General features: G+C 39.8%; 1 protein-coding gene across 1 annotated transcript in view; it reads right to left on the bottom strand.

Annotated features, from left to right (window-relative positions):
* The window catches only part of SHPRH (SNF2 histone linker PHD RING helicase, E3 ubiquitin protein ligase), a 97553-nt gene that overhangs the window by 50384 nt on the left and 24060 nt on the right, over nt 1-23109 (bottom strand). The window contains exons 11-13 of the mRNA XM_006891657.1: nt 16535-16698; nt 16168-16424; nt 5744-5865 (exon numbers count right to left, since the gene is read on the bottom strand). Of these exons, the coding sequence (XP_006891719.1) occupies nt 5744-5865; nt 16168-16424; nt 16535-16698 (543 nt within the window). The remainder of the gene's footprint in view (nt 1-5743; nt 5866-16167; nt 16425-16534; nt 16699-23109) is intronic.

Below are 23109 nucleotides of genomic sequence, written 5' to 3'. Positions count from 1 at the left end.
TGTTCTGATGACTGCCTCCTGGTCCAAGTATAAGTTTCGCATTAGAACGATCAAGTGTTCTGGGATTCCCATTCTTCTCAGAGTCAGCCAGTCCATTGTATTTTCAATATTTTTTGCCAACACCTCAATTTAAAGGCAATAATTCTTCTTTGACTCTTCCTTACTCACTTTTCAACTTTCAGATCCATAGGGAGCAACTAAGTGGGAACATGCAAATAAGGAGTGCTAGCATGCAGGACAAAGATGGGAAATCTTTTGTGTGATTTACGGTCTCTCAGTTATGAACTGGTCTGATTCGACATCAATATGTTGAGTTGAAACTACTAATAAAGTGAAGAGCCAGACATACCATCCTGTCAGCCTTAAACTGAGCAGGTTAATAGGCAGCAAATGGGACTCTCACTACCAGCAATAAAGCAGCAGAGAGTGCAGCCAATCTTTGGAGGTTAGACCAGCAGGAGCAAGAGCAGCATAAGCGGCAATGAACCAGAGACCTAAAGGAGATACAGACGAACCAAGACCGCCAGAGCTGAAGGGCTTCATCCAGGCTTACTGGGGGGTTTGGGAGATGCCATTATTGGCAGGACTGAGAAAGCATTTTAATAGTGGACCTGAGTTGTGAGGCTGAAAGCCAGAGAGCTAGTGAGCATGCATGAGAAACTGCTCCAATTGGTATCTTACTTCCTAATAAGAGTTCCAATGTAGTTTGCAATCAAGTTGCAAACTTCCCCAAAATTGTGAGTGCAACTTCTGTGAGACCACTGTAACAAATTAAAGGAACCAGTGGCAGAGCAGGAAGGGCCCTGGGCAGGTCAGTTGGTGGCAGAATCGAAGCAGAAAGTGTGAAAGGGTAGGGACATATCCGAGCTCAGAGAAATTGGTTTTGTGTTGTGGATGCTGTTGATGAACACTTTTCTCCCTTGCAGAGGTAGTGAAGGTTAGAGGCTATTGCCTGTGTCTGTTATACTGCTTTTATGACCGGTGACTTAAAAACATAATTAATCACTAACTTGTTTAACAGTGACAAAAGCATTTAAAACACACAACAGAGGTGTAAGGGTGTTTCAGTATCAGTGTGTAGAGAAAACATGTTTGTGGATCTCATGTACTTGTTTTCATACTGTTGCTTTTATATGTAATTCTAGCAATTACCTGATATAATTTTCCTGTAACCCACATTTTCATAGTATATTATAGTCAGCCAATTTCTATTCATTTCCATTTGAAGAGGTTATTTTCACAGTAACAAAACCAGATCAGATTACATGAGTAACACACAGGATCTTTTGTAAAGTTTTCTTTTTCAAAAGATATAAAGAGCTTATTAGCAGTAATATGATCATGTATAATTACTTTTAACTATATTTTAGTGAGAGGAGCCCTGTGGCAAAGTAGTTGAAGCAACAGGCTGCGAACTGAAAGGTTGGCAGTTTGAATCCACCAATACGATGTATTTTTAACTACTATCTTTATTTTTTAATTGCTACTTTAATGAAAATTTATCAAGAACTTGGGTTTCCAACCCTTCATGGTTGCACATTTTCCTCCATACCCCACAAGATCGCTTTTTTCTTGGGGAAAAAATGTCTTTCATTGTTATACAGCCCCACCGCCACCCCTGATCACTTCACTATGCAGAGTGAAGTCTTATTCTGGACTTTTTTTATCTACTATCCTTTCTAATGGAGGTAGTAACTAAATTAGAATCTTTTAAAATGTATGACAAGCTCCCAGAGTGGACTGAGCAAATCATTTGAGAACACAGACTCTATGAAGAACAATGTGGCATTAGGATTGAGGGAGGCTAAGCAACAACCTGCATTATGCAGAGGACACAATCTTGCTTGCTGCAATTGAAGAGGACTTAAAATGCTTACTGCAGAGGATCAAAGACTACATCCTCCAATACGGACTGCATCTGAACATGAAGACAACAAAAATCCTCACCACTGGACAGATAGGCAACATGATGACAGAAGGAGAAAAGCCTGAAATTGTCAACTACGTCATCTTATATGGGAAGCCAAACTTTATTCCAAACAGTATATGAAAACCCTTGTTCAGGAATCGAAGGAATTACAGATTTATAAGTTAGGATTTCTCTTGTGGCAGATCCCAGAAAATGAGCTGTTTGTTCCCTGCAGACAGGAGACAGCAAGGGGCCCCCTACAGAGGGAGTGTTACTTCCTGAGCTAGAGTTCACCCTGAGGCACCAAGGTAATCCTTAAGGGTAAACCAAATTCTTGCATTTGTGAACCCCTCTCTCCTGAGTCAAAGGGAAGGTTTTCAAAAGAAGAGCTTGGGTTCATTTGCATTGAATTCTCTTTGTGATTTACTTCCTGATAATTTTCAATAAAGATACAGAAAAGCCTGGCTTGGGGTCTTCATTTGAGAACTGCTGGCCCCCTGTTGTATGCTCTCTGCTCTATCTCATTCCTGGCTGTGTCTTATTACTAATAATTATAAAATCATTCCATTCTTTGGCACCCTCGGTCTGCAACAATCTTACTAGAACCTGCAATCAATACCACTGGTACCAGCAGTGAGGAGATCAGAAGATGTACTGGGCAAGTTCACTGTCAAGGATCTCTGGACCTCTCTAAATTACTTAGGAGCAATGATGTCAGTTTGAAGCTTAAGGTGAGCCTGATTCAAGCCTTTTTAATCACTTGCTATGTATCTGGGAGCTGGACAATGAATAAGGATGACAGAAGAAGAATTGATGCTTTTGAGCTTTGGTGTTGGAGAGGAGTACTGAATATCCTAAGTACTGCCAAAAGGATGAATAAATATGTCTTGGAAGAAGCAGAATCAGAGTGTTCCTCAGAGGCAAAGATGACAAAATATCTTGGCCTGTGGCTAAGAGACTCTTCCTTAGAAAGAAATATTATGCTTGGAAAAGTGGAGAGTCAGAGAAAGAGGAAAATCCTCAGTGAGATGGATTATTGATACAGTGACTGCTGCAATGGTCTCAAGTGTGTGAGAGATTGTGAGGAAGGCACAGGATAGAACAAGCTTCAGATCTCTTGTTCTCCAGTTGCTATAGGTCATATTTTACTTGACAACACCTAGAAACTACTCAAATTGGAGAAGCCTACAAAGTAGGCATACTATTAAATTACTGGAGTTCAAACCAAATGGGAACATACTCTTTCTTAGCCACCTGTTGACGCTAGTTTTTAAAAGTAAATAAACTAATAAGAGTTGATACTGCAAAGTTTATCCTCTTCACACACATCTGCAGAAATCACAGTACTCAAAACTGGAGTAAAATCAAGTATTTAGTATCATTTCAATGAGAACCTTAAAGGAAGCATTGTATGTCAAATGTGTGTTAGCACATAACTAAGCAAATCTTCCTGGAGTTTGAGATGCATTTTAGAAATAAAATTTTCACTAGATGTCTGATGTCTAGACTGGAATATATGGAAATTATGTTAGAGGAGAAACGGCCTTTACTAATGAGCTCCCTGTCAGGGAGAGGTCTTATCATTCTGGTTTAGTTGGCAGCTAAGACAGAACGCAGAGAGCACTGATGTACCCTCTCTTACTCAGTGACACACTGCTCAGGGCTATAGTCTTTGGCAGTGACACTGCCCAACTCCCCTCTATTACACATAATTTCACAGCAGAGAAAAGGTGACTATAAATCTGAAAAGAAGACAAGAAAAAGGGCCAAGGGAGGAAAAGTCTTCACCATCCCAACTCCTGAGGAATGACAACACAGAAGGAGAAAAGCAATTATAAAATAAACAGGGGGGGGGGAAGATGGAAAAGCTGAAATTTCATTATTGCGACAATCTACAAATAATAATGTACTACTCCCCATTTCAGAAACTCTTAGTGTGAATTCTAATCTCTACGGTATCTAACAACAAATAAATGTATACTGCGAGACTTGTCCAAATGATAAAGGAGCCAGTAAGACATAATTAAAAAACGTACAAACTACTTGAAGATTATGGGCAAACTTTCTTATCAGTCTTAGCTTGAGAAAGAAAATGAGTCTATAATTCATTTACCTTTATGGAAAATGGGGATAACAGCTCAAAAATTAGGCAGTAATGAGGATGAAAAGAATGAGAGGTAGAAATACTTCTCGTAATAAAAGATCAAATCTTGAATAATAAAAAGAACATTTAATGATTAAAATTTATTTTTAAAAGGCACTCAATTTCAGATAGCCAGAAAAGGAATTAGTACATGTTGTAAGGAGGGACAGGTCCTTGGAGAGGGCCATCATGCTTGGTAAGGTGGAGGGACAGCACAGGAGGGGAAGGCCGTCTATGAGGTGGACTGATTCAGTGACCGGGGTAATCGGGATGGGTGTGTCAGAGGCAATGAGATTGGCACAGGATAGAGGAGGGTTTAGGGCTGTTGTACATAGGGTCTTTACCCGACAGCATATAATAACAGCAACATCAAGAAGAAAGTCTAGAATACATTCCTGCAGAGACTAGATTCTTTTAATTCTTAGTATAAAAGTAAGTGGAGGCCATGGAAATAGATCTAGTGAATAAATGAGGTTAAAAGAACAGTGTGTCTTTTCTTTTTAAAATTTTTTCATAACATTATCAAATTCAATGACCTACTTCATTGAAAACAATTTTTAGTTCACAATGTTTTCTAGGTAGATAACATACCCTCAAACTTTCTTTCTTTTTACTATTAATAAAAACTGCTTCTGGTTAGCTTTTGCTGGAAGAGAGAATGTTTATTTCTAGCTTTTTTTAAAGCTGTGGAAATAATTTCATTCATTTATTAAAAAGCCACACTAACCACGACTTAAAAATCAGAAAATACGTAAAAGTATTAGAGAAAACATACAGCATTCATAATTCTACCACTGATAACATGAAGAAAGTTCTATGTAATTCCAGGTGGATCTCTAGCTCTCTCATATATACTGTTCTTCCTTAACACTCACATGAGATTGTTCCATATAATCTTACAATTTAAAACAACTCCAATTCTAATAAGATATCAATAACCACAATAAACTGCACATATCTGAGCATACACTTAGATCCATTTTGCAGTATGTATGACACCCATACATGGGTGTCATAACCCATACATGGGTGTCATACAGTATGTATGACACCACAATCAAGGTCAAGAACAGAGAGCTCTGCTCTGGTCACCTCGTCTAGACGGAGCTGGTTCTTTGGGCAAAAGGAGGGCAATCTCCTCCCACAGTTTATAGCCTCCTAAACCAAATGGAGAGTCAGCTATGTGTCAGTCTCAACTCAATGACAATGAATAGTAGCAATAGTAAGATCATGAACATATCTAACACCTTTAAAAATTCCTCATACTCCTCTGTAATTCTCACTCCATCCTTTCCTTGTACCACATAGTTCCCGTGCACCTAACCACTGATTGGCTTTCTGTCACTATATACCCAATTCACATTTTTTATAGTTTCCAATGTGTCAACATGTAAACAGTGCTCTGTAGCTGGACATTTAGCCTGCTTTCAGTAGTTCAGTACTTCAGATTAGAAAGAACTATAAAGGCACTCATGGTCTTAACCTTAGAAAACACTTGTAAAAGTGGCATAACATTTTAAGGTTTCTAAAAAAGTTCTCAGAAATTACTATGTTAAGCTGAACCAATACAAACTTTCTCTGATAGTGTCTAAGAATATCTGTTCTTAGGGATATTCCTGATTTCTACTATAGTTAACCTTGCTGAGAAAGTGTCCAGGAGAATCAGAACTAACAAAGCAATCACCTTCTACCTTTAATGATGTGGATGCCTGCTAAACCATTGAGGGCACACACGAGCTGCCGATGGGCTTCTTCACATTCAGTTCCACATTTCTTCTGCAAAGATGTCAGCAGCTCCTCCATCGTCATGGTGCTAAAAGAAAACAGTGGATGTCAAAAAAAACTAGAAAGAAAATCCCAAGTGGCATTTCAATATAAGTACTATATCCCATATGGGACTTTTAGTAGACTCTATTTGGAAAGAGGAATGGCATCCACTTCCTAAACAACATGCCTCTGGAAACTCTATGAACTTTGATAAATGTCATTACTTTTAGAAAGGCTCTAGGCCTTTTGTTCATAGGGTCACTATGAGTCGTGTTTAACTTGACTGGCAAGAAACAATAACGATGTGGTATCTTTATCATCTTTCTCTCCAACTATTTTCATAATTGTTGCTCAATTTGTTGTTACTTATTCTTTTAGCAAACAACTGTTCACCTATTTGATACCATGAATCATAAAGCTTTATCCACTTTTATACTGTGGAATAAAACTAGAAAAATCTCAAGTGTAACAAGATATAATGAAAACAGTCTTGGTAAAAGAATGTAAGACTGCATTTAAATCTTAGCACTGTAACTTATTTAACCTCAAGATTATTATTTTTTTTTACCTGTAAAAAAAAAAATTCCATTTCTGTAAGAGTTGGAACAAAAGCCTTTTTCACTTACAGGCTGTCAAATTCAAACCACTTAGTCAGAAATGGGGACATAAATGCTTCAATGTTTTCAGAATGTATCATCAAAGAAATATAATTAAAAAACCCTCTCAAATTCATCACTTTTGGGTTGGAACTGATTAAAGCTGACCGTCCAACAGGTTTTTGGAAGGCTATAAATCACATGGGAAGAGACTGTCCATTTTTCTCCTATCAAGTTGCAAAATCTGAACTGCAAAAGAGGCACTGCCATGTGACTTAGACTTAGCAACTCCATTCCCTTTTGGTAACTATGCCACCAAAGAAATACATCCAACATAAATATTTAAGAAATGAAATACTAAAAGCCTTTCATAGTTGGACTGTACCAATAACAAATGACAAAGCTAATTGAAACATAAGGGATATTTCCATCACAGACCATGGTAAAAAAATAAAACCACCAAACTGCTGAAAACAAGTAATAAATGAGTATCAAGCCTCTGAAGAAGATTTTAGCAGTTCTTCAGTTATTTAATAGTTTAAAAGAAACTGTGCTGAAATCCCACAGGCAGGCAGTTTTAATCCACCCCCTGCTCTGTGTGGGAGGATGGGTTATCGCCTCCTGTGTAATTTACTGCCTTTGAAAACCTACTGGAGGGTCAGCTGTGAGTTGGTTCTGACTCTATGGCATACAACAACCCAAATACAAAAAATAAGATAAACAAGGTGCACTGGTGGCCTCTTGGTAAGGAACTGTGCTCAACACCTGCTGCTCCGAGGGAGAAAGATGGGCAATTTCTTCCCAAATAATTACCTCTGAAAACTGGTGGGTCAGCTATGGGGTTGGTTCTGACTTGATGGTACACTATCACCACCACAACAGAAATATATACTGAATTTTTAGAAAGTTAGAGCGAAATCAAGTCTTATCAGAATTATAACCTTATTCTTGAAATTGTGTTATTATTATTACTTTGCTTATTATTATTACTTATGCTACCAAACGGTAGCATCAGGATGGATGGCGAAGAGATTGAGATTGTTCATAGCTTCAGTTTGCTCGGCTCCACGGTCAACACTCTTGGCACCAGCAGTAGCCAGGAAATCAAAAAACGTATTGCGATGGGGAAGTCTGCGGTTAGGGACCTCTCCAAAATACTCTAGAGCAACAGTGTCTCTCTGGAGACTAAGGTGTGCCTGATACAGGCCATGGTTTTTGCAATCACTTGTTATGCATCAGAGAGTTGGACAATGACTAGGGAGGATAGAAGGAGAATTGACGCCTTTGAGCTGTGGTGCTGGAGAAGAGTATTGAATGTACCAGGGACTGCCAAGAAAACAAACAGATTCATCCTAGAGAGGGTTAAACCAGGCTGCTCCTTGGAGGCAAGGATTCTGGCGCTTGGTCTGACATACTTTGGACATGTTGTAACGAGAGACAGGTCTTTAGAGAGGGACATCATGCTGGGTGGAGTAGAGGGATAGCGCAGGAGGGGAAGACCCTCTATGAGGTGGATTGATTCAGTGACTGGGGTAATCGGGATGGGTGTGTCAGAGGCAATGAGATTGGCACAGGATAGAACGCGGTTTAGGGCTGTTGTACATAGGGTCGCTATGAGTCGCAAACGACTCAACGGCACATAACAACAACATTATTACTTTGTGTGTGTGTACCGTCAAATCAAATCTGACTGGTATAGGAGGAGACTGTTTCTCATTCTTTAGCAGAGAGTCTGGTGTATTTGAATCGCATAAGTCTGGAACTGCAGGGCAGCTTCTTGCCACTAGGCCATCAAAGCAACCTTAACTTTATTCATTTAATAAATAAGACTGATAAATTTCAAAGTTCACCTACTGCTTAAGTAAAAATTTCATTTTATAACTACAGTGTATATGATTATTTTATTTGTCTAAGAGGTTCCATCTGAAAAATACAGAAAAACATTATATTTGGGGAAGGAAGTTTCATAGTGAAGTAGCAGGATCAGGCCAAATACAACTCATAACGACCCTATGAACAAGAGAGCTGAATCCAATTTTATCCTGCACCTTCTCTTTCCTGAGGTATTTGAGCCCATTACTGCAGACTGCTATAAGTCCATCTCATTGAGGGTCTTTCTCTCCTTTACTGATCCAGGCACCTTTCTAAGCATGTTGCTATGGTGTTACAGGCTTATTATTCAAAATGCCTTTTCTAGCCATTGATATCGCTTTTGTTATGTGGATGGGTGGGAATATGTAAATAGGGCATGCTAGCCTATCTACAAGGGGATTAGTTAGTCTTGCCATTAAGTTGAGCAGATTCGGCAGCAAATTTTGAAAATCTCACCACCAGCAAAGAAGCAGGAATGCTTAGGGGCCAGAGATTCTGGCCTCAGCCAGACTTACAGGCGAGCATTAGCAGCAACAAAAAAAATCAGAGACAGGATGTGAGAAAGAGCTGACTTGGGCCTGTTACCCTGTAGAACCAGAACCCTTTGCCCAAGCTTGCTGGAGAACTTGTGGAGAGATGCCATCACTGGCAAGACTAAGCCAGCTTACTAACACAGGCCTCAAGCCAGGAGGTTGAAGACTGAAGGGCCTGTGAGTACAATTTGGAAGCTGTTCTGAACTGAGAAATTGTATCGTATTATCAACTTGGAATTATAACCTGTTAACTTCCCTAATAAACTCCATAATTGTGAATATGGTTCCATGTGCTCTTCAAGCTACTGCAAGTGATTTTGGATTCACTGCAAAAGCAGTAAGGTTGGTGTTGGTGTTAGTAGAAAGAAGAGCAGATATGGGTGGGAGATGCCTGACTGATTTCATGGGAATTGGTTTTGTATTATGGATGCTGTTGACAGGGACAGTTCTCCCTTATCAAATCAGTGAAGGTCAGGTGTGGCCATCTCCATGCAGCCCTTGTTCCTCATACAGTCCCTTTCAAAGGAACAGCCTCTCATAACATGTCTAAAATATCTGAGACGAAACTTTACCGTCCATGCCTCTAAGAAGCAACTCTGGTTGCACAAGCAATGGTCAGCACTCTTCTCCAACACCACAACTCAAATGCATCAATTCGTCTCCTATTATCCAGTAGTATGTTTCCTTTATCAAGTCCTATTTCTTCTGTTCACCAAAGTTTTTTTAAAAACAATTTTCTTTTTATTATTTACCCAAATACAAATATGCCTTGACCCAAATCTTCAAACTGGCTTTGGAATAATCAATTTAGAAGACCAAACAGCACCGTCAGAAATAGCTTACTTTACATCTATAATGGAATGCCTCTAACCAAGGGTGTGTGCAGTAAAGGATTAAAGCAAGCTTAAATGCTAACTTTAGAAGGTCTGTTTAGGCTGATCCCTGGCAGCCATCAGGGAATCTGGACTTAGGCAAAGCTCTTATTTTGCCCATAACTGACCAGTGGGGCTCACAGTGCTCCAACTATTTGTATAAATAATACTGATTATGCTGAACACCTGTTTTTCTAGTGGGAATTTGGAATTTTTATATATTCCTCAATAATCAATACTTTTATATATTCCTGAAATAAGTCTTTAACGACCTCCCCGGTTAGCAACATTTTACTCATAACTGATGTCACAGTTGGAGAAATTAAGGACATCCATACCAATGAGAGGTGCTGTGATCCACCAAGGGGACCAGCTAGCTTGTGGCAGTCTGTAGGGAGGGGACTTCTAATTCAAAAGCTGAGACTTCTAGCAGTTTGAATCTACCGGCAGCTCAAAAAAAAGAGGGCCAATCTCCTGTGTGAGTGACAACTTCCGAAACCCAGTGAAGGGCTGGACAACTATGAGTGAGTCAGTTCCAATTTGCTGGCAATGCGGGAAAGACAGTGATATTCTTTGGGTAGGATCTTGTCAAGAAGAAGCTGAACAGGTTTAGAGGCACACAATTAGAATCTCAGAACCATCATGAAAGAAGGGAGGATGCCCTTTGGGCCACAAACAGAAGACAAAGACCAAGACACAGGAGCCCAGACCAGCCGCAGTCCTGGGGGTGGTTCCATGTTAGTGGCATTACCAACAGCAGAGACGGCAAACAACAAAGGTAGCAGAAAATCAGACTGGTATCACACAAAGCTGAGCTGGATCTGCTCTCCCACAACGCCAGAGCTGTCTCACAGTGGCTGGCCTAGACTTACTGTCAGAGTTGGGGTGGGGCATACAATTGGTAGGACTAAACAAGCTATTAACACTTGTCCGAATGTGCAGCAAGGCTGAAAGTTGAGTCAGAGAGAGGCCTGCTTGACAGTACATTTGAGAAGCAGCTGTCGTGAATGAAGAATTACTCCTATGTATTTCTGACCTGCACTATAAACTGTTACTTCCCTTTTAAGCATCATAACCTTCAGGAAGATCTGTGAGTTCTGTGTGCCTGTTTGAACTAAGTAGCGAACCTAATAGCAGAGTACCAAGAGCCATGGGAAGGATAGTTGGTGAAAGAATGGACATCAGAAAATGCAGGAGCAATGGTCATTATCTAGCTATGCTTATAATGACCACTGCATTCAAAGAGATGAAAGAAAAGAACTATCTGAAATGAATATATGATTAGGTATTATAAATATATGACAACAGCCCAGAATAAGAGAGACATCATTGCAAAGAGGTCTGGGGCAGGAGGTAACTGTGCAATAATGAATCAATACTTAAAAAAAATGAATGGGGAGGGGAAAGGGACGGCGAGGGGGTAAAAAGGGCAACAGTGAACAAATGAAAATCTAACTTCTCTGTAAATATTTGTTAAAATCACAATTAAAGGAAAATCTTATTTAAACAAAAACACAGGAGCCTGGGACCATGTCTGACTTCAAAGAAACTGGCTTTTAGTTGCTGATGGTATTGGTGGGGATTCTCCCTCCTTGTACAATTAGGGAGCGGTAACACACTGCCACCCCTCAAGTCAACTACCGTGTTTTTACAGAGCTGTATCGGGGCGGGGGTGGCGGGGGGGATCAATCTCCATTTACTCAATGCAAAAAGCATATTATTGCTTTTTAAGCAAGCCTTTAATTCCACATTTCTGACGTTAAGAGGATTCTCCTCTCAACTTACTGCCACTGAGGCAGAAGTGTGTCATGGCTGAATATCCAGCAGGTTTTTGGAAGGCTGTAAATCACACGGGAAGAGACTGTCCAGCTTCCTACTACAGTCACTGGTGGAGTCAAAGCACCAGACTGCATGGACTTGAGTTAGCAGTACATCTGCCAAGGTCTAGGCCGCCACGGCTTCTCCTAAGAGGATCAGTCTGCCACAGCAAGTAAGTAAACTGTTAGGGAAAGTGTCATAAGCCCTTAGTCATATGCCTTTGATCTAGAAGAAGGACTATAGCACTCACATGCTAATTAATCCTCTCATATTTTCAGTTTTTTCTTTGCTTTAAGTATTTTACTCTTGGTGGGGAACTCTGGAGATTTAGTGTTAAGAAACTGCACTGCAATCCCAAAGGCACACGGTTCAAATCCATCAGCTGCTCCAAGGAAGAAGGATGGACAATCTCTGTACATGCAATTAATTGCCTCTGAAAACCCACTGAAGGGTCAACTACGGATTGGTTCTAACGCCACAGTACACAATAAGTGTTAAAAGAATGAAATCTGAAAGAATGATCTACTGCAATAAGTATGCAAAGTAAGGAAATAAAAACTTGCTTTTTATATACTTTATCAGCTCATTATCTCTAGTTAGCATGGATGAAAGTTATACGTTAAGTGCATTTAATTAGTATTAAATTTAATTACTGATAAAATAAGTACATAAAAATAAAAGGATTAGTGGATAGTCTAATTTGAGCCAACATGTCAGTTAACAGCTACCAGAGTTCTTTCTTGATGTTACTGTTGTTGTTATGTGCACTTGAATTGCCTGCAACTCATAGCTATGCTAAAATACAATAGCTCTGAACAATATAATGAAATATGATAGGACAGGATAGGATAGGATAGGATAGGATAGGATAGGATAGGATAGAATAAAATGTTGCTGTTGTTATGTGCCCTCGAGTCATTTGCGACTCATAGCGACCCTAGGTACAACAGCCCTAAACCCTGCTCTATCCTGTGCCAATCTCATTGCCTCTGACACACCCATCCTGAGTACCCCAGTCACTGAATCAATCCACCTCATAGGGGGCCTTCCCCTTCTGCACTGTCCCTCCACCCTCCCAAGCATGATGTCCCTCTCCAAAGACCTGTCTCTCCTTACAACATGTCCAAAGTATGTCAGGCGAAACCCTAGAATCCTTACCTCCAAGGAGCAGCCTGGTTTAACCCTCTCTAGGATGAATCTATATAATGAAATACAATAGCTCTGCTATAATACGATGTCAAATCTCTGCTCTGAAAAATGTTCAATCCTGAGCCAGGCTCACTGACTCCAACAAAATTTACTCCACTGCCCCAGTTACTGTGTCAATCTGTCTCCTCTGGAGTCTTCCTCTCCTGTGCTACCCACTTCCCTTCCAAGCATGATGTCCTTCTCCAAGGACTGGTCTCTCCTGGCCAGGCGAGACAGTATGTGAGTCTGTGAGACACAGCTTCTAAATACTAGCCTCCAAGGAGAAACCTGGTTTCACCCTCTTTAGGACAGATCTATTTGTTCTCTTAGTGATCTGTGGTATGTATGTTCAAGACTTTTCTCCAGCACAACTCAAAGGCATCAATTCTTCTGTCATTCTTCAACACTGTCCAGTTCTCTGATGCACAGCAAGCAACTGCGAAGACCATGGACTGGATCAGGTGTACCTTAGTCTCTTCACTGATACTTTTTGCTTTTTAGCACTTCGGAAAGGTCCCTGCAAACAGACTTCCTAGTACAATTTTTCCTTCTGATTTCTTAACTCTGGTGCCAAGAGTGCTCACTGTGGAGCTGGATAAGCTGAAATTGTTAACATCAATCTCTTCTCCATCTACTCTAGTGCTGCCAGTTGGCCCAATAGTAAGAATCTTTTTCCTGAGGTTGAGCTTCTATCTATATTTAAGACTACAATCGAGAAAATGCTTCACATCCCTTCTCAGTGTCAGCAAGCAAGGTTGTGTCTTCTGCATAATGCAGGCTGTTGATGAGTCTTTCTCCAATCTTGATGCCAAATTTCTTCTTGCTCATAAAGTCCAGCCTCTTGAATGATCTGCACACAGAATGAAAAGTTACGGAGAAAGGATTCAACCCTGATGCACTTCCTTCCTGATTATGAACATAAAATGTTTCCTTGCTCTGTTCAGAGGATTGTTTCCTGGTCCAAGGATAGGTCTTGTATGAGCACAATCAGGTGTTCTGGGATTCCCATTCTTCTCAAGGTTAGTCCATTTGTTGTTCTTTACAGTCAAATAGTAGTCAATGAAACACAGATAAATATTCCTCTGGAACTCTTTGCTTTCAGCCAACATCCATGTGACACTGTCAATAATGTCTCTAGTGCCATGGCCTCTTCTAAATCCTGGTTGTGTTTCTGGTAGTTTTCTGTCAATGTACTGTACCAGTCATTCTGCTTGGGTGTAATATTAGTGATACTGTCCGATAATTTCCACACTCTGTCAGGTAACTTTTTTTGGGATAGGAATAAATATGGATCTCTTCCAGTCAATTGGCCTGGTAGTTGCCTTCCAAATTTCTTGGCCCAGCCTGGTGAGCATGTTCAGCATGTTTGTGGAAATATGTCAAATGGTATTCCATCAGTTCTAGAGGCTTGTTTTGCCACATCCTTCTAAGCAGCTTTAATGTCCTCCATCACCACTACTTCTTGATCATATTCTTTCATAAAACTCTTCTGTGCCACCAATTCTTTTTGGTAGCGTGGTTCTGTGTACTCCTTTCTTCTTCTAATGCTTCCTGGATCATTCAATATTCTCTCCAGAGCACCCTTAAATATTGCTATTCAAGGCCTGAATTTGTTCTTCAATTCCTTCAGCTTAAGAAATGCTGAGCAAGTTCATCCCTTTTGATTTCCCAACTCCAAATCTTTGCATGTTTCATTATAATATTTTGTCTTCCTGTGCTATCTTGGAAATCTTCTATTTAGCTACTTAACTTCTTGATTTCTTTCCTCTGCTTTAGACACTCTTGTGCAATATTCTGTCTCTTTCGACATCCATCTTGGTCTTTTCTTCCTCCTTTTTTTAATGAGATTTTGCATTCTCTTCGTGGATGATATTCTTGATATCCTCCCATAGGTCATCTGCTCTTTAGGTCATCTGCTCTTTAGTCATTAGTGTTAAAGGCCTCAAACCTGTTCCTGAGATGGTTTTGAAATTCAAGTGAGATAGACTCAAGGTCAACTTTTGGTTCCTGTGGATTTAACTTTCTTTAGCTTTAGCTTAAATTTGCATATAAGTAGTTGATGTTCCACAATCAGAAGCCGGCCTAGTTTTCATAGATGATACTGAGCTTCTCTAGTGATTCTTGACACAGATGTAATCGATCTGATTCCTGTGTATACCATCAGGTGAAATCGATGTATATAGTTTATGTTTCTTTTTTTAATTTTTTTAAGTTTATGTGTCTTACAAAAGGTATTTGCAAAGAACAAATCATTGACTGTACAAAACTTCTATCATTCTATCGCTAGCCTCATTTATATCAAGTCCATGTTTTCGGCTATTGAAATTTCTTTCCTGTTCCCAACTTATGCATTCATATTACTAATGCATCTTTGTTGCACCTTTGATTTTAGACTGCAAAAGTTGCTTGGTATGTGCCACTGAGTCAACTATGACGCATAACGATCTTATGCACAGCAGTTTTGAAACCTATTTTCTCTTGATTCAATCTCACTGTCTCTGACACACCTATCCTTACTACCCCAATTACTGTGTCAATCCATTTCATCTGGGGTCTTCCTCTCCTGCATTGTCCTTTGATCCTTCCAAGCATGCTATCCTTCTCCAAAAAATTATCTCTCCCCGTTATATTCCAAGTATGTGAGACGAAGTCTCAAAATCCTTGCCTCTAAGGAGCAGCTTGGTTTCACCTTCTCTAAGACAGACCTGTCAGTTTTCTTGGCAGTCCATTGTATGTTCAATACTCTTTCAGCACAATTCAAAGGCATCAATAATTCTTCTGTCATCCTTGGTCATTGTCCACCTCTCCATTACATAGCAAGTAAGCATGAAAACCATGGCCTGGATCAGGTGCACCTTAGTCTCTAGAGTGACATCATTGCTTTTCAGCACTCTGGAGAGGTCCCAGACAGCAGATTTTCCTAGTGGAATTTATCTTTTGATTACCTCTTCTTTGGCTCTGGTTGTTGGTGCATGACAGTGGTGTATACTGAACTTCCTTGTATGCATATGGATATTATCCTGTTACAACATTGCATTTCAAGATGGATCTAGAAATAACTGTGAAAGTGACCCTGTTTTCCCCTCACCTTTTCACCTGTTATTGCTTAATTCTAAAATCAATATATGTTTCCCAAAGTCCTTGCACATACATGATACTGTTAGTTCATCAATACCACTTCAATTTCTTAGCAAGAGAAAGGTTAACTATCTATTCAATCTATTACTCAAATACTATAGTTATCTACTCAGAGACAATTCTATATACCAACCAGATGCCAACATTATTCACATATGCAATATATAGATGGTCCAATTTTGCTTTGTAATACTGCTTCGTTGCTATGAGTTTAGGAATACTACACCTGGCTGACCAGTGTAGTGATGACTAAAATATTATATGTTATTACTATTATTTTTGTAATTATACTTTATTACTGCTAAAATTATAAGTAAATTGGTAACAAAACCTTTTCTGGAGTGGCAAGAATTCCCCACGAACAGCCTGTGGGTGGCAGCAGGCCTGCCGGAGCCTGAGAAGTGGATACAAGATTGAAGTGACTGTCCGTCTGTCCAGACTGCTGAGCTTCAGAGCCCAATCAGAAATCTTCCTGAGCTTTGCCACAGCATCTTGGCAGCACACCTCATGCTGGCGGTGATAAAAATGCCTCTCCACTGGAGAAAAGTGGAGCCAGTGAACTTCCTCTGTCTGAGGTGGTATCTGGATCTAAGGGGAGGAGAAAATGATGATTTCAATTGTAAAGATAACTTCCCACTTCAACCCCGCTGCTTTTTTCCCTTCATGTCCTTAAAACATAAAAAAATTATGCTACTGACTTGGTCAATCACATCTTTCTTTGCCGACCTCCACATTATCTTGGCAATAAAGCTGTAGAGGGGTTGAGGATTCTTCTTGCAGTAAGGACGATAGAGAAGTCGAACCCACCAGTGTCTCATACAGTAAGGCTCAACACCAAGAAAGACCACTAACCCAAAAAGGTCTGGAAAGAAAAACAAAATCAAAGCATCAAAAAGCAGTTGTGTCTCAAAAGGACAAATCCTCCCTGAGCCCCACCCACTGACCACCACTGAGTTGATTTTAATTCATAACGATCCTACCGGACAGATCAGAGCTTCTCCATGAGGCTACTAAGGTTGTAAAATGTCTTGGACGTGGACCATCACATCTTTCTCCCACAAAACAGTCAGTGAGTTTAAACACTGACCTTCTGCTTAGCAACTAAGTGCTTAACCACTGTGCCACAAGAGCTCTTCTGACTGTCCCAACTTAAGTGAAATATCTACAATAGAGAAAATCAAACACACTGAAGTTCATTAGTGTCTTAACAGAGGAAGGTTAGGGAGTTCTAGTGGCAAGAAGCTGTGCTACAATCCCGAAGGCACACAGTTTGAATCCATCAACTGCTCTGAGAGAGAAGGATGGGCAGTCTCCTGTGTGATTAAGTGCCTCTGAAAACCTGCTGGAGGGTCAGGTTCTGACTGATGGTACAAAACAACAGAGGAGGGTAGAAGGGGGAAAGAGTGAATTATTGATCTCATGAGGGCTACTCAGTTTCTTTTAATGGTGAAAAAATTGGGAACAAGGAGTTTGATGGCTGCATACCATGAGAAACGGAATTAATGTCACTGTACATGTAAAAATGGCTCAAACAGCAAATGTCTTTTATTTTTTTTAATTATTGTTTTATTATTTTTTGTGTGTGTACCCTCAAATCAGATCAGACTGGTACAGGAGGAGACTGACCCTCCTCCTCCAGCTGAGCACCTGGTGGATTTGAACCGCATAGTTTAACACAATTTAAAAAAAAAAAAAAAAAGAATCTTTTCTTTATCTTCACTAGTTTGAATAATCACATTCAGAGCCATGACACACTCATAGTAGTTTTCATGAATTAAAATGTTGACTGCACAGGCCTTTGAAATTCAAATATAATCCAATTTGCATTTATCTACCATCTGCTTGGCTCTAAATTCTGTGTTAAGTTCTAGAATGTTATAAAGTTTAAAATCGTTACATAAAACTTGAGCTTAATTTAAAAAGCTAAAAATTCCATCAGAGATAAAATCAGAGTATTACTTAGTTGCTTCTGTCTGATCAGGAGACACATAAAAAGTATGTTTGAAAGTAAGTACAGATAAGGCTTGCTGGACTAGAGAGGAGTTCTGAGCACAGAGATAATGTGGATAAATTTTCTGGTCCAATATTCCTCCTACTCTTTCCTGAGGTACATGGTTCGAATCCACCAGCTATTCTGTGGGAGCAGGGTGGGCAATCTCTTCTTGAGCGATTCACTGCCTCTGAAACCTGCTGGAGGGTCAACTATGGGTTGATTCCAACTCGATGGCATTCAACAGTACAACAACTTAGTAAGTATATTTCCAAGAAATAAGCCTAATTTAAAAAAAACAAAACCAAAACCAACCCAAATATTCATTTATCATACAGTGATATTCATTGCAAAAAATCTAGAAATAAATTATGGTATCTCCATAAAATGAAAAGATAACTTTTTCTCAATTCTGAAGTATATGGAAAAATGCTTGTGATACAATGTTAAGTGGGGAGATAAAAATGGACCCTAAAATTATGCATGTATATAAACTTAAGCACAAGCAGAAGACACAAGAACTGTCACTGTATATTCAAATGAAGACTATGGCTGAGAATATTTTTCTTTTTATATTTGTTTTGCTGAAAATTTTCCACAATGAGTATTTTTTTTAAAAACCCACCAAACCCCGACAGACACCACAAACACCCCCCCCCTTATACTACTATACTATAAAAGGAATTCTGGTGGTCCAGCAGTAAGAAGCTGCTACAATCCCAAAGGCACCAGCTGCTCTGTGGGAGAAGGATGGTCAGTCAATTAACTACCTCTGAAAACCTGCTGGAGGGTCAGCTACGGGTTGCTTCTGACTCAACAATACACAACAATGACATACTGTAAAAAAGAGCAAGGGCCTCGTGGGGATGGCCATATCTGAACCCTATCAACTTCACAAAGGGGAACTTGTCCCCATCAACTACATCAAACCAATCTCCATGAGGTCAGACTTGACCCCCACCCGCACCCCATGCTCCTGCACCTCTTTCTACTCTTCCCAATACCAATCTTAGCGTTTTATTTGGTCCAAAATCCCAAGTCATAGCTCACAGACTACACAAAACCATACTAGGGAAGCTAAAAGGCTACAATTCAGGTTAGTAGCAGCACAGAGTCGGGACAGCTTCTGAAATGAGCTCACAGCTGCCTCAGCCTTAAGCCTGTGGCACTGAGCCAGAGTTACTCACAAAGCTCGAGGTCCTGCCAATATTGGCTTTCCCTTCCACCCAAGTTGTCCAAGAAACTTGGGCAAAGGCTCTTAGTTTAGTTTGTAGGGGGCAGCAGTTCTGCTCCATCCCATATCAGGTTTCTGGTTCTCCACTCTGGCTGCTACGCCTGTTGCTCTCTCTGGCCCGAAAGGTCAAGCTGCATTCTCTTGCTTGCTCATCTTTGCTAGCAGAGGCATCTTCTTTGTGTTTTTGGATCAGCTCACGTTAATGGTGAGACTAGCCAATGTCCTTGTGGACCAATGAGACTGTCAGTCAGTCCTCTCATGGATGGGGCAGGGGTGGGGGGGAGATGGCCAATCCCTTTGCATATTCCCGCCTATCCACATGGAAGGGCAACGTCAAGCAATGGCTAGAAGAGCCATTTGGAATAAACCCTTACCTCCACATATTGTAGAATTTTCCCACTGTATCATAAAATGAATGTTATTTTTGAAGCGTATGAGAGAATCATTGCTTATGATTATTTAACTACATAAAGAAAAAATTCAGACAATAAAGAATCACAAAAGACAAGTTCTTTGTGTTGGGTCAACCTCAGAAGAAACAGAAATACATAGGAAACAGGAGCAGCAGGATCCAACGGAAGCTGGAAAAAAGAAAAACAAACCCACAAGTCCTTAAGAACCAAAATGTGACCTGAAGTCTATCCTAACTGAATTTCAAAAGGATCTCAAGGAAAGACTTGATGCGCTGAATTCTAACAACCAAAGAAAAATCAGATGAGTTGTGGGATGATAGACATTAAGGACATCTGTAATGGAAGCAGAAAAGTCATTACAATGATAGGGAAGAAAGGGAAGACCAAATAGTTGTCAGGAGAGACTCTGGACCTGCATTAGAACAGAGCCAGGCCAAAATAACGGGAAGAAATGCTTAAATAAAAGGGATGAACAGCTGATTTCAAAGGGTAACTAAAGATAACAAAATAAGAATTATAATGAAATGTGCAAAGAGCTAGAGTCAGAAAATAAAAATAAGAACATGCTCAGTATCTCTCAGGCTGAAAGTAGTGAAGAAGAAATTCAAGCCTTGCGTTGTAATACTGATAGATTCTATAGGCAAAACTTTGGATGATACAGGAAGCATCAAAGAAGATGGAAAATATACCCAAAGGCACTGTTCCAAAAGAACTGGTGGACACCAAACCCTTTTAGGAAGCAGCATATGATCAAGAACCAAAGTAATTAAGTAAGAAGATCAAGCTTCACTGAAGGCATTGGCAAAAACAAGGCTCCAGGAATGGACAGAATACCAACTGACATGTTTCAACGAACAGATACGGATCTGGATGTACTCACTAGCCTATGCCAAAAAATTAGGAAGAGTTACCTGGTCAAATGACTGAAGAGTTCCTATAAGTTCTCATTAAAAAAAAACAAAACCAAACAAACATGATACAACCAAATGTCATTATAAAAAAACCAGCATTAATATTACATACAAATAAAATTTTGCTAAACTTTATTTTAAAATGGCTGGAACAGTATATTACAATAACAGGGAACTGCCAGAAATTCAATCTTGATTCAGAAGAGGCTCTGGAATGAGGGGATATCATTGCCGACATCACACAGATCTTACGTGAGAGCAGAGAATATAAAAAAAAAAATAATAATTTTGTTGCTGTTTATTTTGTTGTTAGATGCTGTTGAGTATGACTCATAGTGACCCTGTGAACCAAAGATCTTAACCTTGTTTTATCATGCGCCATCCTCACGCTTCCTGATATAAAAGAGTCCTCTGTTGCAGTCAATTCATCTGGTTGATGGTCTTCTTCTTCCATCAACCTTTCCCCCTTCCTAGCATCACGTCCCTTTCCACGGAACAGCCGCTCCTAGCTACTTGCCTAAAGCATTTGAGGAAAAGACTCATCATTCTTGCCTTCAAAGAGCACTCTGGCCGCACCCTCTCCAAGACATACTTACAGCATATTCAGTGCTCTTCCCGTCCATAGGAAGTCCAATACTCTTCTCTAACACCACAGCTCAAAGGCGTCCATTCTTTTCCTGCCATCCTTATTCACTGTTCAGTTCTCAGATGCATAGCAAGTGACTGGAAAGACTATTGCCTGAATCAGATGCACCTTAGTACTCAAACTGACATTATTACTCTTCAATAAATTTGGAGGGGTCCCTAACTGCAGATTTCGCCAGTGTGTTTTATTGCCTATGTAAGGGCATGAAACTGTGTGAATCATAACAAATGATGGCCAACATTAAAAATGGGAATTACTGAATATTAATTGTGCTCATGTGAAATCTGTATATAGACCACGAAGCAGCTATTCGAATAGAACAAGGGAATATTGAATGGCTTAAAATCAAGATAGGTGTCTCAGGGTTATACACTGAGCAAATCCTTTGAGAAGGTAGACTATAGGAAAAAACATGACATCAGGATTAGAAGAAGATTCATCAGCAACCTGTAGTATAGAGATCACAAAATCTTGGTGCAGAAAGTGAAGTAAACTTGAAGCACCTACTGAATAAAATTCAGTATTATAGCCTTTATAGGATTATAACTCAACATTAAGAATATAAAAATCCTCACAACTGGACCAATAGATACAGAGAAAAGACAGATGCCGTCAATGATTTAATTTTACTTGGATCCACAATCAACACCTTTGGTAGCAGTCAATAAATCAAAAGGAGTGTTGCACTGGGACAATCTGCTTGTCAAAGACTTCTCTAAAGTGTTAAAGAGCAAAGCTGTCAGTTTAAAGATTAAGGTGTGCCTCACCCAAATCATGGTCTTGTTAGCTGCTTCCTATCCACCTGGAAAGCTGGACAATGAATAAGTAAGACAGCATAAGAATCGATGCCTTTGAATTGTTAGTGAAGAACACTGAATCTACCATGGACTCCTAAAGGAACAAGGAAGTCTGTCTTAGAGCACGTGCAACCCTGCGCTTCTCAGAGGCAAGGATGGTGAGATTCTGTCACACATGCATTTGGCATGTTGTCGAGAGGTGTCTGTCCCTGAAGTCACCAGGCAGGTGGAGGGTCAGAGAAAGAGATTAAGGACTTTAACAAGATGGACTGGCATAGTGAATGTACCAATGAGTTAGGGTAATTTATATGTATCTCTTGAGATATATTTGCCTTATAAGAAAACTACAATCTTGTCAACTCACTTCCTTGTCTATAACCTGCTTGAGGGCAAGGATAGATGAGCAGTGTCAAAGTTAGTCTAACAAAAAACCAGCCAGAAACATGGAAAAAAATGTTAGTACCACAGAAAATCTTTGCAGTGTATCAGAAAATTTTGGAAGAGGAACAATTATCTAAAATCTCTAAGAAAATGGGCTGAAAGAATGCAGAAAACTTTTGGATATGATTATCTTGTGGTAACAGTTTTACTTGAAATTTTAGATTTTAAATATGTATAGTTTCCCTAGTTCATTTATACCACAATAAAGTTGTTTAACTCAAGAATTCACTGAATGCTAACAAGTGTTCAGAACATCTGTTAATGTTTTCTTCAACCAAAAACACGGATCTAGACACCTGAGCATTTGCTGCTTATAGTTTTTCAAAATTATAACTGCAAAACAGAAATCTCAATAACCTCTTTCCCCTCTGTATTTTTTCATCTAACTTTTGAGGTGAATGAAATCTTGCTAATATCTAAATCCTTAAAATTCTGACAGACTCTAAATAGGAATGCAGACTACTAAATTTCATCTCAATCACTGTCAAGGAGCTCTGGTGGCCTAGTGACAAGAAGCTGTGGTGTAATCCTGAAGGCACACAGTTTGAGGCCACTGCTACTCTGTGGGAGAAGGATGGGCAACTTCCTCCCATGTGATTAACTGCCTCTGAAAACTTGCTGGAGAGTTAGCGATGGGTCAATTCTAACTCGATGATCCTCAACAACAATCAGTCTGAAAGTGTTTTTAAATACATACTGTAATATTGGTGTTATGTGCCGTTCAGTTGCTTGTGACTCATAGCGACCCTATGTACAACAGCCCTAAACACCGCTCTGTCCTGTGCCAATCGCCCTGCCTCCGACACACCCATCCTGATTACCCCAGTCACTGAATCAATCC

This window comes from Elephantulus edwardii, unplaced genomic scaffold, assembly GCF_000299155.1.
Source record: "Elephantulus edwardii isolate Elephantulus edwardi_28Jun2011 unplaced genomic scaffold, EleEdw1.0 scaffold00102, whole genome shotgun sequence".
NCBI lineage: Eukaryota > Metazoa > Chordata > Mammalia > Macroscelidea > Macroscelididae > Elephantulus > Elephantulus edwardii.
This window is presented reverse-complemented; position numbering and strand designations above follow the sequence as displayed.